The sequence below is a fragment of the Anas acuta genome, chromosome 12 (assembly GCF_963932015.1).
Source record: "Anas acuta chromosome 12, bAnaAcu1.1, whole genome shotgun sequence".
Lineage (NCBI taxonomy): Eukaryota > Metazoa > Chordata > Aves > Anseriformes > Anatidae > Anas > Anas acuta.
The window spans coordinates 11597176-11615818 of NC_088990.1; the positions used below are offsets into that span (position 1 = coordinate 11597176).

Consider the following 18643-nt stretch of genomic DNA (forward strand, 5'->3'; position numbering starts at 1 on the left):
TGTACATGTATGTATTAATTATGTATGACTTAAACTCTGCAGACATTTATTTTAACCAGCATACCATTAGACTAGACTAAGCTTAATATATATATATACAGATGTGCATTCTGCATATTATATATACACAGATATACACGCATACATACATATACATATATATATATATATATTAAATTACTTAATCTTACCCAGATCTATGCATGGAGACTTTCTAAAAATGACTCACTTCTCAAAAAGAAAAAAAAGAGTAAAAAAAAACAAGCCAGACTTCCTTAGAAAATGATTTTTAACTGAAATGCTGCTTTCTAATATTACCACATGCTCGTGCATGTGTCTTGTACCAATTTCCAAGCCCTGATGCACATTTCTGAGAATTATTTTAGCTGCAGCTATTCCCAGGGAAGGCTGGCTGGCGCACAGCACTGCCAACACAACAAATGCTGTATTGATCCTTCCTCTGAATTCCTCTGCGTGCCTTGAGATAATGCAGCAATATTTTGACCTTTCCGCACCTATTAAAATTCACATTCTGGCTGACTTGAAAACAGATTGAATTTCAGATGCTGAATGCGAGTAAAAGAACACTTTAAAATGTCATTGCAGATTTTTACTAGATTTCTAGATACAGCAGAGAAAACACCACAATGTGATTGCCTTGCGAGGAAGGCACCAGAGAAGAGGGAGTGCGAGCACACAGAGCTACATGCTACATGTATCGGTGTTTGGTCATGCATTTCACTAGGAGGGTACTTAAAAAATCACAGACATGGAGACCTGAATCAATCCACCTCAACACAAGGCTTTCCCTGCTGCTTTGCCCACTGATTTTACACAGATGTGACTGCCTTTCTCCCAGCCACCTTCTGCAGTAGATGAAATTCTGTTCTGCAGCTCATCTTCATGTCTCACCAATGCTGTCTTGGCACATCACCCCCCTGCTCATCACGACACCTGCCATAACCTGCTTCTCTTGATTTCCATCATTCAGACAAATGCAAGGCGCTGCACTCCATCCCAGCCTCCCCAAACCCCATCTTGAGCTGAATTAATGTCCTAAACAAATAGTGGTGAGGATGGGACCGCACTGTGCCTGCAAGTGCTCCTGTGGGGAGCCAGAGCAGGTATCTGCCTTTTATTCAGAACCACACAGGGTGCTGCATTACCTGGAACTGGGCACTGATGCTGGGTGGTTTCTTCTTCTTATGGAGATGGAGAAGGGATTTTGTAATGCGGTCGTGCAGTGTTAGGTTGGTCAAGTGCTTGAGAGATTTCACATCCAGCAGGTGCTACAGAAGAGAGAGGCTTAGTTTGTTCTTTATAAATAAAACTAGACCCTACCGCCATGCCCCCCTTCATACCCTCTGCAGGGCTTCCTTAGGGTAACCACCCTACCCTATTTCATCTCAATGGAAAACATCAAGATCAAGGAACAGCTGAAAACGCCTATTTGGCCTCTGAGGACTTGCCAAGGGCATCTTTGACCATGTGAATTTTGGCTTTCTGACCCACTAATGTGCAGTTGTAGACAAACATAAATACATTGCTGGAAAGCTGACCCTTTGTTGATTATTTTCACGGCATGTTAACAACAGTCTTGAATTGTGGCCACTGCAAATAATTCATCACACGCATATAGAAAATGAGCCATCAGCAATAATTAGCAAGCCCGGGGGCTTCATTCCTGTGAACAGGAAACCATGGATGGAAACCACGTGCTTGCCAGCAGGGCATAAGCATCTCCTCTTTCAATAAGTGTGGGGGGATGAGAAAGTCCATGGGAGGACTTGCTTGAAACACACATTGTCCAAGAACTAGTGGAGAAGTTCACTTGAGTGAGCCAGAACCATGAACCATCAGCCCACAAAACCTACTGAAAACCTCTTTCCTTGTAACTGCTATGAAACAGTTGCTTCATCACACGCAGTTCATTCACTATTAATGAAGAGTTCATTTACTAACTGCTTCTGTGTCTCTCCCAGTGCAATCTGCATGTAGGAAAATAAAACTAAATTTTGTTCCTTCTCGTCCTTTTGGGAAGGCAGAAATCAAAACTGAGAACAAAAGGCAGCCAGCATCAGTGCTTTGGGCTATCAGAAGACTGAGGTGGACTGAAAACTATTACATAACTGCACAATCTGCAATGTCAATCAAAGGAGTAAGAAGCATATCTGCCTGCGTGGAAGTTACATGGGTCTTAGTACAAGGATGCTCTGATCTGGGCCGCACCAAGCCTGCCACAGCAATTTGTGCCAAACTGCTCTTTTTATCCAGAGATCATTTAGTAATGGGCAAGAGAGAAATTTTGGGCACATGTTAGTTGCACTTGAAGCTGTAGCCTGCTTCATTCTGTCATTACACTGAGCCCTCTGCAAGTAAAATCCTTATGAGAAGCCAGGCAGTGACCACAAAAACATTATTCTTCCAGTTAAAACAGATTTCTCAGCTTTTCTTGTCTTACAATACAGTAAATGCAGCCAAAGTGGAGAGAACCTGAGAATTAGACAAGCTATTCAAAGATTATGGGGACTCTAAGTCACACACAGCATGCAGTCACGCTGTAGGGTAGGGTGGAAATTTTGAGATTAATTTCAGACAAAACTGGGTAGGCCTCATGGCAACGACTTTGTCTATCAGGTACCAGCCATCTTGCATAACCTACTTGCTCATTTTAGAGATTTAATTATCAAATTTCCCCAGCATGTACATACTTCTCCCTCAGGAGGAGGAAAAAAGGAGCCTGAGCAGGTCAGAGAAAGGAGGGTGTGAGCGCTCACACAGCCCTCTCCCAGCAGAAATCAGAAATCCTTTGGTTTTACAGAAATTAAAGAACTCTGAACAGAGCAAAACAGCAGAGATGACGATGGTCCTGAAAGCAGCCACAGCCACCTTCCTTCCTTACACACACACAAGCATCTCAACACTGTACATACAGCCTTAACCCGGGGACTGGCAAGGTCAAAACATTGCTTCTCTCTCACCTTTGGGAGACTGGGTTTGGCTTTGAAGTTCTTATTTCGCCTGGAGAGATAATAAATGGCTCAGATTAATCCACGTGTGCAATTGCAGAAGAGCGTGTATGGTTACCATTGTGGTATTGCAATAGGACAGCTCAACTTCTACCATTTAGAAATGCTTTTTTTTTCTTTACTGTGGCACGGTACAAGCAATAACAGAAGATTCAGAAAAATACAAGTTTCTGAAACAAGCCCTTCAAAATCCCCTTTAGAAACTCCTTCCTACAACCTGCACTGAAATGAGGTTCCTTCCGTAAGCTGCAAACTAGTTTTCCAAATTTATCTCCACAGCTTGGAGAGGAAGGCATTCAATTAAAGCAAACTGTTACATCAGGAACGATGGGCTGACTGGTAATTTGGGTAGAACAGGGAGCGGCATCGCAGAACAACTGACCACCCTGCTTTCTCATGCCGCGCGTTACCTCCAGGCGCCCTGGTGATGTTTTCTGAAACTTCTGATGAGGCTGTACCATGATTCATCAACATCATTTCCACAACTCATTTGTAATGGAAACTTTGATATCACGTTAAAAAATGTTACTGCATAACATCGCTGTCATCTCTTTAGACTGGTTTGACAAGAAGACTCATCCCTTCTCTTGCTTCCCTGTACCACTTTCCTGTGTCTGTCATTATAAATGGATGATAAGAAATGAATAAATCAGACTTATAAAACATACCAGGGTCACTCTGACCCAACAGTGTCCAAGTCCACTTGAAACTTGAATTTTTTGTTGTTGTTGTTTTGGCTATTTACATTCCCCTTATTACCCATACTACTCACTATATTCTAGAAATAAAGCCAAAATCCACTCCTTTTGTACTAACATGAGAATCCCATGGGCCCTTTCCAGCAGCTTGCTGTTGGTTGTGTTCACGAATATCCCATCTTTGTCTAGGAAGGAGCTGGGGCTGGTGAGCCTGCTGTGCCGCATCCCCATCCGGCCGTTCCAGCCGACCGCGTAGGCATCCCTGAAACACCAAACAGGGCAGTCAGCATAGGATTAGGAATATATATTACAAAAGGTGATTCTATGACAGAATAAAGCTTTTGGAGCATTCACTTAATAACCACCACCGTCTTCTAAAGTGGAAGATCATGAAAATTAACAACAATAGAAAATGACAGTCACTGATTTATTCTTTTCACCATTTGTTCACTCCCAAATGATGAGGTCGCGATGCCAGACGCAGCATGTGAAGTGACTGACTAGTTAAGCACTTTCCAAAACTCAAGTATTCATAAAAGGATCTATCTGTCAACAGGATAACTTCCCGTCCTCTCTGCCAGAATGCTTGGCTCTGCAGATACTCCGGTGGCCCAAAGAATACGAGACTATGACCTCTGCTTATCAGCCTTGCTGTCATTAATAGCATTCACTACTTTAGATTCTGCTGCTGCTGACCCTGTCTTTTCTAATTCATGCAGTCCTTTCACTATAAAAAGAAAATAGCATTTGCAATAAACTAATTATTCTCCACAAGCTGAGGATGTCAGTCTCAGCAGGATGGAGGGGTTGGCCCGGAATCGCTCAGTGGTACCCAACCATGAAACCATCACACCGCCCACTCACCCAGTTCGTTCCTCTCTGCCGTGGAGCTGAGACATGCTGGTACCCAGGAACTGGGGTACCCTGGCAGCCCTGGCTCACAGCAGGACTGAAGGAGATGACGAGAGGAACCGAATTCCCCCCTTGGAGGAAGGGAAAGCCTTGACAAAGCTTCATGTCAAGGAAAATAACTTCCAGGGTTGCGGAGGCCAAGAGGAGCCTCCCTCCAGTGCCTGGGGTTACAGAAAGCCTCTCCCTGGGCTGCAATACTTTGTTTGTTTTTGTAATTCTCTACCAGCCTTGCAGAAACCGTCACATCAAATAACGCTGTAAGCTGGTCTAAGGAGAGATGTGGGGTCTGCACGACCACTAGAGATACAGGAATAGGAAGAGACCCAGCACATGGAGGACACCAGTAATGCAGCCTCAGTTTTCTGGTCATGAAGATGCTGATGGACACGGTGATTTAAATGAGGCCTCGGGCATCACTTCTGAGGTCTAGCAATGAAGCAGCTATTTGCCTTCAAGTCTTGTTTTGAAGGAAGGGGAAATATCATCAAGTGCCACATGGAAAGAAGAAATTAAGCAGGTAAAGTTGTTAATTCAGCCAGCTCAAAGCCTATAGCCAGATCCTCGGAGCAATATAATATTAAAGTCCAAATCCCCTTATTACCTTGCCGCAGTGCTTTTAACATTCCTTCCTAGTTCCATTAAATCTTTATTTTGACATGTACTGCTATTAAAAGAAAGGATGAATCACAGCAAAGCAAACCTTTGACAGAGCACTCAAGGATCTTTTTTATTTTTTTTCAGCATCCCATTCGATGCAAGGAAGGCCAGTGAGAAGCTTTAATCACCAAGTGATGTCTCCAGGCCACCTTCTTTACCTTCACAACTAAGGTCCCAAAGCCTCCCACTTGCAGGGGAAAAACATCACCAGTTGACCAATTCCCCTAAACTTCAATGGCCACTTTTGGGATCTACAACCTGTCATTAATTTGCGCCAACCATAACGTACTCTCTTAAGACAGGCCATGGTTATACAGACTCTAAATGAGGATAAAAAAAGAAAACCCTAGGAATTCCCATGAAATTTAAAAAAAAACAGAGAGAACAACCCTCTTTATTAAGGACACTTTGGGATGAATACATGCAAACAGTGACCGGCACAGCTGTCTTGGTGCTTGGGAAGGCAACCATCTCACCGGGCAGAACCAACTGTTTCAAGGTGGACTGATCAACACCTGCTTCCCTGCATGCTGTGCAGACATCAAGGAACATAAAAAGGCTTCTGCTGCACAAAAACAGACAGCCCAAGAGTTTCTGGTTAGCGATGGCATGGCTTTCATTACTCGGTGGCCGTTGGAGGCACTTCCAAGGCATGCTGGCTCCCCGATGCTCTGCCGAGGCCTGGTTTCCTCCCGCTGCCGTCCCAGCATGTGTGAACCACACGGCCACTTTCTTCCAAGGAGATCAGAAGAGAGAGCAAGGCTTGCTAAGCCCTCCCCGTGACTTCCTGCATGATGTCATGCCTGAAATTTGCTTTTAGACGAGAGCCCGGGGCTATCCTGTGGGTTGGATGTACAAGGCAGACTTATCAGCCACCACATGATAATGAGATGGCTTTAAAAGAGGAGTCCTCTGCTTAATTTAGCTCTGTAAATCACTCACCAACTTATCTGTTGGGAAGTATTGGGAAGCTACAACTCTGCACTTCTGAAATGAGGGATAATCAATCAGCAGGGCTGTTAAAGTAAATCTCTTTTCTATAGGTGTTACCTTTATCTCTGTAGTTAGCTCCTCTTTTCTGACAAGTGCAATTTAAACAAAAAACCTACATTTACAAAGTGCAATTCACACCCCTTCAGATCAAAATTATCCACAATAAAAGGCATTAAAGTCACGTGCCTTCTCCAAAAGCCCATTCTGGATTTTAAAGGTATCACACATCACACTTTGGTTCGCAGTTTCAGATGGAAAGGGCACAGATGACGATTGGGGACTGGTCACTCATGATGCCCAAGGCTGCATCGCCCAAGGATGCCAAGATTATGGCCCACACTGCTGAACCACCTCACCGGGAGGAACATAGGAGTTATGCCCTTAAAAATACATTTTCTGCCCGTCACTGCAAACGTGTCCATCAAAGGAATAAATGTCTGTCCTGACTATTGTTAGGATACAACTGCTGAGGATAAAGGAAGGAAGACACGGAAGGCACAGCAGTTGCTACCCTTGATCGTGACTGTTCAAGGGAACTTGTGGGCTGTACTGGCTTGTTTTAAGCCAAATAAATACAGCTGACCACAGACTGAACTCCCCAGCGAGGAGTAAACAAATACATCCTCCTTGTTCCCTGGGACAGTAGGAGTTCCCCTGCCTTTACAAGATGTGCTATCAACAGCTCCAGATAATTAAAACGTTTTGGGCTATGAAAATAGTGCCACCTTGACAGGCCCTGAAGTTGGAGCTGTACAACCTGAAAAGCCCTGTCTTACTTCATAGACGTGATCCAAGCACCAACATCACATCTGAAGGCTTTCTTCCAATAAGCATCCTCCTTCAGACTGCTGTGAGAGAGATTGCAGCTAGAGAAACTGCAGAACGCCTCTTATCTACCCAAGATCTTCACAGCGACAAAGTTTCATGTTACATCACATTTAAGGATACCTGTGCAACCAGAGAAGCTAGAAAGAGAGAACATCATTTCTGGAGACAACAAACTTCTCTGCTTCAAATGCTGCCATACACTTGCTCTATGTAACCCAACGGATTAGAGCTGTAGCAGCACGAAAAACAAAAGGAGAGGTGGGAAAGACTGGCATAAGGAAAGACAAGGTAGTAATCTCCTTTCCACCAGAGGATGAGATTGTTGTTGAAAGCAGGATTTCTGCACAAAGCCATGAAGTGTCACAAATTTGCAGAGATGGACTGAATTCCTAAAAGATCACGTATCAGCTTTACAGCTACACATCCTCTACCAGCCTGCCTTGCTCCCTGTAGAAAAGGTGTTACTCTGCAGCAAGACGTTCCTGTCTGAATGGCTCAATCCTTTTAGGTAAAAACTTCACAGAAATAGAATCCTATTTGGCCACAAAATAAGCCAACTTGTAGTGGTTTGAGAGTATTCAGTGCTCCTTCAGCAGGGTGCTGTGCATGATCAGCAGTATGCTGATCCACTGCTCTCAAAGGGAAGAAATTCAGGGAAATTCCGAGGACATGTTCAAAAAAGCCAGACAATAAAAGGCCCTTCTGTTCCCCTAGATATCCTTGCTTTTCTGTGATGTCTATCTTGGCCATTTGACATTAAAGTAACTAAACCAGAGATTTCATGAGATATTTGGAGGATATTTTGTGTCACATGCATACAAAACAAACAATACAGTGAGATGCAAGCACCATGGTGTTTGGTGAGCATCTTCTGGACTTGTTCTGTTCTTCTCATGAAACTCAGAGCAGCCATGAAGGCAGACCTGAGCAATCAAGATGCTCAATAAACTATTTCATTTTTTTTTCCTTGATGTTGGCACATCCTTTTTATTTTTTTTTTTGCATGTTTCTTACCACTTCGTACATCAGACCCCCTACAACTTCTTCCTTGTGACTGAGGAAAGTTGCTTTCTGTGCCTGCTGTTAAGTCACATAAAGATATTTCAATATGACCACATAGCAGCACGAGAACGAAGAGAAGACAACGTTAATAAACATGCTGGGAGAAACATTAATACAGTCATTTGTAAAAACCGCTAGCGCTCTCCCATCTAACATTTCAATGCTGTGGCAATGTAAAAGCAAGAGACTTACCGCTGGGTCCTCTCGTTGATGGTATTGACTCCCTGGAGATCTGAGAGCGGTGTTCGTGGGCTTTTCCGGGTAATACCTAAAGCAGCACATCAAGAGAGAAGTTTCTACCTGGCTCTTCACCAGAATGCAATTAGCAGAGCCATAGCTTAGTGTTGACTACAGCGAGGAGGAGTATGTACGTGTCATGGCACATGCTGGGCATACAAACAAGGGTGCCAAGGATGCTGACATACCCTTCGTCTACTACATCGTACCTCTCTGCCCCCGAGTCATCATCCTTATGAGTAACACTGTTTGCTCAAGCGTATTGCTTTCCCTCCCACATACACACCTCGTGTTAGGGACACGCTGTCCCGGCTCGTAAGCAACAGGGGTGAAGGAAGCGCTGCTGTGACGCTGGGGACTGGCCACCCATTTCCTGCACGTCCAAAATACTCCTAAGCAGTAACACAGGGTCCCCAGTGCCCATGGGACAGCCTGGTTGCTTACACAGGCAAAATACCTGGCTATAAATAAGGTGCTTGGAGAAAGACAGGTATTCGGATCACTGCAGGGAAATGGTAATATTTTTCTTGCATGCTTCTTCCCCTCTTGCAGATAAATGGGTATGGATGTGCACAGCAAGTTGTGCTGCATGAGGAGGTGTTAATGAGCTATACCCTTTGACAGGGGTAGTTTTAGAGCATCATACATAAGAAATAGCCAAGGAAGTCATCGTGCATGGTTACAGAAGCAGATGTTTCATCTGTTACCTTCCCCAAAATGAAAATGTTTTGTAACCAAGCATTTATGATGACAGAAGGCAATTTTTGTAGAAAACAAAACACCTTTCAAGTCACTAAACTACAGATATTTAAAGACCCAATAAGCTTGGATTTGACAAGAAAACAGCCAAGCAATTTTTAAGTGTCTTGAAATCTCTGCTGTGAGACAGGAAACATTGTAGCACTCGTTTAAACACAAGAAAATTGTATATTCCTTTACCCTGACACTTCTCTAGTGGGACAAAACTGGAGAAAAAAATACACAGAAAAGAAGTCTAAAATAGTTTGTAGCTGAATAGGAAGAAGCAATATCATATTCCCTGCCCAGATTTATCATTTTTCTCTCTTATACAGCCCAGTTTCTGAGCTAAGAGTTGCCATAAGGATCTTTTCTGAGGCTGAAGACAGAAGTGAGCACGCAGAGACTGGAGCCAACCCCAGTCCACTCCTTACAGCCTGGTTCCCAAAGAGCAGCTGAGCTCCCAGCAAACCTCAGCATACAGCATCCCTCCAACAGGACACCTGATGGCCTCTTCCACCTCCTCAGACATTATAATATGGAGCCTGAACACCAAAAAAGAAAAAAGCTAACAGTACACTTGGTTAATGTTATGTCTAAAGGTACAAGTGTCCAAATATCCTTTAAATCTCAGTGAAAAAAATGGGACTGTGCTGCCACAGGCCATCTAAAGCTTCCCTTGCTCCAAGGCAGAAACAATTCCTGCTTAGGAGGTTTTGCAATCTCTAACTGAAGATTTTTCAAAAGCAGACCAGATAATCTATTCTAGTGCTTAGCTATGCCTGGAGTTTAAAGCTCCCTTTGAAATCTCCATTGTTGCAATTTAAGCCATTTTTTCTGTTACATTACTCATCATCAGAGGTGCATTCTTTTACCTCTTTCAAGACTTATATTTCTGTGGCACAAATTGCTTCTTTAGAGCACAGAAACCCAAGTACAAAGAAAAAAAGACAGAATAGTCAGAAATCTGCAATAATAAACCTTCAGACTTCTGTTTCTAGGGCCCAAGTCCAGAGAACTGAAATGCCAGCAGAGCAGCAGTGATTCTGCTAGAGGTGGGTGGTTTCAGGCACTGTTTAGGTATCCGTCCTGCTCCTCTTTGAGGACTTTTCCACTATTTGCTGATTTTTTTTTCCCTCCTTAAAATACTGTCTTACTATTTTTTGCAGTTACCTTTACAACAGGAAAGCACCTAATGTCTGGCTGTGTCTATTTTATATAGAGCACACATGCCTGGATGCTTGCCCGTTAATGCACAGAAGGCTCCTTTAACCTAAAGCACTTCACTTTGCTTGCAGTGTTTGGTGACCAGTTCTAGTAATCACAAACAGCGAGTTTTCACTGGTACTGCAAAATTTTTCTTTCCTTTTTGGAGCAAACTATGTCCCCTCCTTCATTCCTCACCAAAGAAATCCCTAAAACAAAAATCCCAAGCCATCATCCAACCAGGTCAGACCAAACTTATGAAGGCAAGGTAGCATCAAAATATCACTGCATCTGCACCTGGCATTGATCAGGAAAAGGGATTTGTTCTTTCAGACTTCCAGATAATAGCTGCATTAGAACTGCACTGTAGTTCTGCCAGCTTTGCACCTTAAGTGACTTTTTGATTAATAAAAGTTATGGTGCACAATGGTACAAGAAATGGTACAAGGGTTAAAGAAACCTCATTTCGACATACAACAAAAAGACTAAAAAGCCACTCCTTGGTTCTCAAAAGCAGACCTAGAGTAGTCAGGCACTGGAACGAGTTGCCCAGAGAAGTGGTGGCATCACCGTCCCTGGGGATGTTCAAGGAAAGGTTGGACCTGGCGCTTAGGGACATAATAATATGGTGATATTGGTAGTAGGGTGATGGTCGGACCAGATGATCATGGAGGTCTCTTCCAACCTTTATGATTCTATGATTCTATACATGCCAAAGCTAAATATAAGTTGCCATACTCGTGTAGCCCCTCTTCTGGGAAACAGAGAGGGCTTCCTATGAATCAGATGATTTTAATCAGATGATCTGTGTATGGCTTACAGGATTATGTAAAATTATTATGGGTTAATAAGTTGTACATACTAATACACTGCATGCCAAGGAACAATGGTGAGAGTAGAAGCAACTCGTTCCCTGCACCCAGCTCAGATGCAGGATGATCAATTTTATGTTTCAGGAAAAAAACTATTCCCATCTCCAAAACCTATTCCCTTTTCCTCAACTGCAGTTTCAGAAATACTGATTTGCCTAAGGGACGTTTTCACTGGGAAGAGCTTTGGACAATATCCAGTTTGCTCACTGCTCATGAGCAACAACCAGGACAGATGTGGTCTTGAACTGAGATGTCTAACCACTGGGCCTTATTCTTGAAGACAAGGACACAAAGACACCAGTGAAATGGCCAGTGTTAGGGAGGGGCAGGGCATGGGTAGATAAGAATGATTTCTCAAAGGAAAACATGAAGTGCTTGTTTGTCAGGTCAACTGCTCTTGGCCAATTCACAAAACCATGGCAACATTGCTTGTGGATCCATGCCTTGTTTTCATTTGAGGGGCCTATATCACAAACTGCATGGACTATTAGACTAGCCCATAATGAACAAGGTCTTAGAGCAGTGAACTCAACAGCCATATACATATGACTTCCCTGCCTCACATTAATTTAAGACTGTGTTTCAAAATAGCTCTGTATGAATCCCCCCTTTATTCCCAAGCAAACTGCAAATTAAAAAACAATAACAACAACAAAAAAACCAGACAGACTTCCTATACTGCTGAGCTAACCTACACATCTTTACCTGCAATTAAAATTGCTCAATTGACAATTGCCTTCAGTAAGGACACTTAGCACAATGCTACTTCAGAAAATCTATTGCTATGTTTGCTCCATTGCTTTGTATTTCCTTGTAGTAATAAAAGCAACAGTGGGAAGTTGCAGGAAAAATAACATGGGTAGACAAAAGTCTAAATTAAGAATTAGCATTCTTCCTCTGCTCCCTGAGTGCTGCAGGAAACAGAAAAGAGAAACCTGATCTGAAGTTTCTCGCAAGAAATTGTACATTTGTGGAGAGTTAACATGCAACTGCTGTACTTACCGTGCTCATTTCTGCAGAAACAAACCACAAAATTTTGCATTCGCGCCTAAGTTGCAATGATGGCAAAGTTAGGAACTTGGGCAGAGAATTTGCCCTTGACTGCATATAGCAATGCTGCATTTCTGTAAGCTTTGGTATGCAAAATAATGGAAGATAATAATGGCACAAAATCATACATCTAAAGCTGCAAGCACAAAATAATACATCCATACATATATATACACACACATACTTCTGAAGGTTCACCTGTAGGTTTTTGCATCACTCCCTGAAAGCAGTGAGGCCACTCCTAAAACTACATCGTTTCCTATTCTCCGACAGGTTACAGGGTCTGCAGCTGGAAGTGGCCTCTCAAGTGATGCAGTGGCACCGTGCTCACGAGCAGCAGGACGTCCCTGCACGGCATTACGCCGCTGACCGGCCCCGTGAGGTTATGCTCAGACTCCCTTCTCCTCCCACCACACAAGTCCAGCCCTGGAAATTAGTAGCGCAGGCAGAAGTGTACGTGTTGTCATGCAGAACTAGTTTATTACGTGACAGAGGAGTGAGGAGGCAGAAATGGAGACCAAGTGCATCTTTACCTGCTCATTCTTTTTAACATTGCCAAACGCTTTATAAGTAATAGTCCTTGGAGACCATGTTGGTGCTTTCACAAGCTATCATTATTTTTAGAGTCTGATGAAATTAATGGAGGTGCAATTGAGAAACAAATCAAACCAGAATGAGATCTGTCTGCAAGTCTGAAGTCAAATTCAACTGCATCAAGCCACATGCAGAGATATTCCTACTGCATCTGCAGCTCTTTGGGCTTAATATCAGATGTGTGGTAACAACAAAACAAGAATACCCCGCGCTTCAGCATCCTGACTTAGGTCAGCAACAGGGAAAGCACTTAGCAAAACCACCCCATGTCTAAAAAGGCATGGGTTTGTGTTTGATTTTACTCTCCAAGCTCTGCCTAATAATTTCCAATGGGCTCAGAATTTCTTTTGGCAACCAGCAGGTTGTCCTGGAAGGCTTCTCAGGTGTTTTCACCCTTTCTCTGCCGAATGCACCTGGTTTCCATTTCCTGACGTGTGAGTGTGGTATCAGAGAGAAGGGCGGGATGTGGAGCCTTACTGTACTTCTCCTCCTTGCATCTCTGCAGAATCTCTAAGCTCCTCTGGTGAACTGGGTGATGGAGAAAGCTAAAACTATCCACACTTTTCAAAACCGCACATGGCACTGCATCATCATGCCCTTGGGAAGCAAAATAAAAACAAAAAAACGGAGAGAAGAGAAAGATTACATAAGCAGAAATCAGGAGAGAGTGAAGAACAACGCTGCCAACTGCCCGAGGGACACGAGAGCTCGAGAGCCACGCGCTTCTTGCGCCTGGATCAGAGCTTCCCTAAATTGCAGCAGTTCGGACCACATGCAGCGAGGACACAATTTAACTTCAGTTACCTCATGACACGGCAGCGGGGCGATGGGGCTGGATGGCATCCCAACTCCAGCACTCCCCAGTGCCGTACGGTTTTTATTAGCCAGAGCACAATAACTTCATAATTACTCCAAGATTATTTGGACATAAAATAAATGATTACACAAATCTTTGCTTTTATTAACTGCTATTCAAAATCCTTTCCGTGCCTCTGCCAGCTGTTAGCTGTAATTTCCTGCACAGATGCTCCCAGGCACAGCCACCTCAAATTCTCATTTCATCCCAGTTCTGGGCTTTGCTCGGATATTGACAAATAAAGGGAAAAAAGAAATTACTTGTATTAACAAGGATTCAGTATTCCTTAAGGGACATTGACTGGATTGAGGTGGGACTGTTTTTAAGGAGAAGACAGAAATAGTGATGGGTTGAGGCCAGCAGCTGGAAGAAACCATCTCTGGGAGGACTTTGGTGGCCCAGCTCCAGCCCCGTGTTGGAGGAGAGGTTACACAGGTGCCACTCTGTGACCAGGCAGCACCTCTCCGTCAGCATTCAATTAACTGATCAAGGCAGTCAGAACTCCCCGAGATACATCATGCTCCTGTGTGATGAGGTTACTGAGGAGTTACCTTGTGCCAGCACGTACGGAAGCATTTAAACCAACGCATTAAAACATCAGAAAGGACCGAGCTGAACTTTACAGAGGAACACTGTCAAGGGTCGTCCTTCTCCAGTAACACCCCTTCATCCTGCTCAGTGGAACCTACACGATCATTTTTTGCAGTTTTACTTCAGTTACCTCATGACAAGGCAGCGGGGCGATGGGGCTGCATGGCATCCCAACTCCAGCAAAAAACAAATGGGAAAGCTCAGAGTCCCAATAGCCTGATTTATATGAACACCAACTCTTCTAAGTTTTCACTAGAAAAAGTATTTTTTTTTTTTTTTGCATAATACATTCATAGCAATGATACAGCAGACCACAAAAAATTGTCAATCAGCCAAATTTCTTTCCTAAAAAGCTTGATAATGTTCCTTTCATCAAAGTTCATTAAAAACAAATCTACTTCCAATGTATAGTTCTTTTGGACTATCTCAATCCTCCCTGATAAATTAAATAATAATAATAACAACATCCAACTATGGAAAAAGTCCACCCTTCAGCTAATTGCATCTGGCCAGATCGAGGAATGGTTCATTTGCAGAGCGTCGGCAGCACCGTGAGAGCTATCTCTTGGGGAGAAGAAAGCTTGCAGTTATGCTGCTTTGCTGCTATTCGCCTCCAAGTTAACAGGGACAGTCACACAGTTGCTAAAAGCTGCACTACAAGAATATTAGGAGCACGAAAGAGAAAAAGGAGAGCCCCAAAAACACAGCGGGAAGCAAGTGCAGTCATCCCTGCAGCAGCACAGATCTCACAGCACTGCTTGGCACTGCTGGCACAGAGAAGATAACTGAAAGGCTGACAGAAAAAGAAAGCAGAGCAAATTTTGAAAAGCTGCTTATGCACAGGCTACAGATTTTTTTTCATGAAAATCCCCGCTGGGTATTGCAAGCATGACTCGGACAGGCCTTCAGACAGGTAGAAGCAGTGCAGATCAATTTGTGGTGAAGACAAAAGAATACAAAGAGGCTTGAAAAAAAGCAACATGCTTCAGACATTTTTCTGTTCATTAGTTACACCTGCCCGATGGATTGTAGCAGCAGCAGACAGGGCTTCAGAAACCAAGAGCTGGGCAGCACGCCTTTTAACAAATTACATCAAATTATAACGTGTGCCACACTTGCGTGAACGTACAAGGTTATTTGTGTGAGGTTCTTCTCAGCTAATCCACCATAATTTCAACAAAAGCTCCACATTCACAGGCACTCAGGCATTCAAATCAGGCTAATTAAAGCCAGTAAGGTTTGGTAAAAATAAAATAAACTTAAAACATATGCTGCCTTCAGTTGCCTGCATTTTCCAGAACAATTACCAGGTAATTTTAGTGCCAAGTGACTCTTTAATAATTTATAAATGCATTTTGCCATAGGTGCCCTGTCCAAAACGTCATGTTGTGGCTTTTCAGCATTATTTTGGGGAGCAGGAGGGTTAATAGTCCTAAATACTGGCCAAGCCTTCTGCTCAGCGACGTCTCCTTGAAAGCCTTTTGATTTGGGATGCTTCTGAAAGACAGGTGGGATTTTGTACCAGCTACATCCTCTGCAGAGACCCAGGCACTGTCACTGCCCCTGCTCAGCCATTGCTTGGAGGGGAAGCAAGAGATGTTCTCTGACAGATGAAGGTTTACCTCATCACAGGAATTAGCTTTAGGTAAAGTCTTCCCATTACTTCTGTCTATAGAATGGTGAATTTCCATGACACTTTCCCAATTCAGGAATTATTCAGTAACATCCTGCACGTGGGCAGAAATTCAGCATACAAATTGTTGGAGGATTATCAGGAAGTTTAATGTGAACCTAATCTATCCATCATTTTGAGGATTCTTGTTTTTTTTTTTTTTTCTTTTTTTTTTTCTGCCTTTTTAACTTTTAAAAATAGAGGCTTTGAAGTAAAAAGTGGGGCAATGACACTTGAAAGTGGTCCAAATGATCTAAGACAGATAAAATAGCAGCACTGTGTGCCAGAAAAAGTTTGAAATTGTCTCAGCCATTACCGGGTACTGGTTAGTTGGAAAAAGAAGGTGGTGCAAGAACTGAGTTTTCCAAAATTGTCCGAAAACCTCCTGGACTCTGATTTATATCTATACATTGATTTATATAGATATAAGCAAGTCACTGCCACAAACTCAAGGCTGGGAAGGCAGAAAGCTGGCTATGGAGATGAGCACAGCAAGAGGCAGAGAAAGCAAAGCAGAGCTTGAAACCAGCAGGGGAAGAGCTCTTACTTTCAGAGCCTGAACATATATATATTTATTTTATTTTATTTTATTTTTTTATTTCCTCAAACAGCTTGCTGTAGCTCAGCCTGGGATTTGTGAAAGATTAAGAGGTGATGCTAGGAAAATGCAAATTGAGATTTTCAGAGCCAACTCATTTAAGCGGCCTTTCTCCAGTGCCAATGAGAAGCTTCAAGAAAGCTCCAATGCACAGGGAGGCTGCGGTATGAAATGTCCCTGCCACTCTCCTTTTGGCATGGCAAAACACCGATGTCCAAGTGCTGCCTTGATGTGCCAGGCAGACACAGGTTCATGAGAAATGTCCTTTCTCATTCCCCTCCAGAGTGGTTTGGGGGAGAGTTTCAATAGCTGAAAGCCGGTTTTGTCTCCTGCTGTTCTTGGTATTTGACCAAGAGGCTGGTATTATTCTCCCCAAACAAGAAAATTATTCTTCCTGCTTGCACAGCTTCCCTATCTATGATTCTCGTCCCTTGGCTCTCCTGACGCACACCTCACCGCGTCTCAAACTGAAAATGAATGGGGCAGCTCTGTGCTTAATTTTAACTCAGCTGACGCTTTCCCTGCTGATGTTCTAATTTCATCATGAATTTCAAGCCCTCTTGTGCACGGAAATTAATAGTAATAGCTTGTACCCGTCTTTCCAAAATTGCTTTAATGCAGAGAAATGTTCTAAAAGCACAGCCAAGTATTGCCTGCCACAGCATGATGATGCACCATTACTTTCCTTTAATTTAATGCCCCCATGTTCTGCATGAGGACGGATAGGTGGTTCTGCATGACTGCGAAGCAATGAATTTTGCTAGACAAGAGACACGCTCTCTTTCAGCTCAAAGGGTGAACAGCTTGAAAAACTCTAAAGAAGAATTACGTCCCATTTTCTCCCAGATGTAACCTTAACAGCTAAAGAACTCCTAACTAAAAAGAATGTGCTTTATCTGCTGAATAATTTTTATGCTTCTGTTTGAATCTTTCTGGATTTCCTATGCATGCATCCTACAAAAAAAAGAAAAGTTGGAGCAGCAGTAAAATTAATAACTTAGAGTGCTAAAATTCTACTGCAAACACGACTGTAAACATAACTTTTGGATATCAGCTATATAAACATTTCTGGTAGTCATTTTTAACTCCTGGTAAGTCAGTCTGGCAATTTAAAATATTGTAGGAACATACTAGATCCATGCTGCTGGTGGAAAACATACACTAGAGTCAGGAAATTGGCACACTTACCAGTTTTCTTCTCAATGTATCGTTTCCCAGCCTCCCTAAAAGCAACCATTGCCCTGAAAAACGCCCGGAGGACTGCCCATCGGAACACAGCCACCGGGTCAATCCCTATCATTCCGCAGATAAAGGCATTTTTGCTGCTTCGCAGGAGAGCTACAATGTCTGGACGCATATGATCTGTGTTTTTCTCACGGAAATCCTAGGGAGAAAGAGAAACAAGGAGGAGGAAGGAGTGAAATAAAGAATATCTGCAAGACACACTAAGGAACAGGACTACTGAGTCATGCTTTTATCTTTTTTTCTGCCTCCATATCAGACACTTCTTTATCTCCAGAGAATAAATGTTTTATTCCAAGGCACTCGGAACAACCTGAAGCATCTCAGAGATGATGCTTAAGTTTCTCATGTGTAATTATTGCACCGGAAGCATGATTACAGATTTGCAGTTGTAAATACTAATGCAGTTTCTTATAAAAGGTCATCTTCCCACCAAAAATCCTTCTGCTAATAACTCAGTTGGCATGCAGGTAAATGGGGTCAACTTTGAGAACATTTGCATGGGATTTTAAAATTACCTGCATTACTGAGATGCAGGTAATGCATCTCATAATCTCAAAAATAATAAATAAGATGCATCACATAACCTCTATGCTCTAAGGCTAATGATGAAACAGTAAAAGACATTAGGTTCTCTAGATGAACCAAGCCCCAAAATGCTACCAAATACCAAATTTCAATGCATTGCTAGGGTGTAGCATCAGCCTGAGTGCGTGTCCTTAATTCTTCTCCAAAATACCAAGAGTTTGCAACATGGAAGAGAACAGGAAGACACAATCCTCACCACCACCCCACCTTCCCCTTGCAT

At 42.9% G+C, this 18643-nt stretch overlaps 1 protein-coding gene across 18 annotated transcripts in view; it reads right to left on the bottom strand.

The window, feature by feature from the left end:
* The window catches only part of MYO9A (myosin IXA), a 192915-nt gene that overhangs the window by 35944 nt on the left and 138328 nt on the right, over positions 1-18643 (bottom strand). For 17 of the 18 annotated variants that reach the window (XM_068695727.1, XM_068695738.1, XM_068695741.1 and 14 more), the window contains 6 exons: positions 17782-17977; positions 13354-13473; positions 8372-8447; positions 3846-3989; positions 2982-3021; positions 1167-1289 (listed from right to left, as the gene is read on the bottom strand). In XM_068695727.1, coding sequence (XP_068551828.1) covers positions 1167-1289; positions 2982-3021; positions 3846-3989; positions 8372-8447; positions 13354-13473; positions 17782-17977 — 699 coding nt within the window. The remainder of the gene's footprint in view (positions 1-1166; positions 1290-2981; positions 3022-3845; positions 3990-8371; positions 8448-13353; positions 13474-17781; positions 17978-18643) is intronic. The other variant, XM_068695739.1, reaches the window with a different exon arrangement.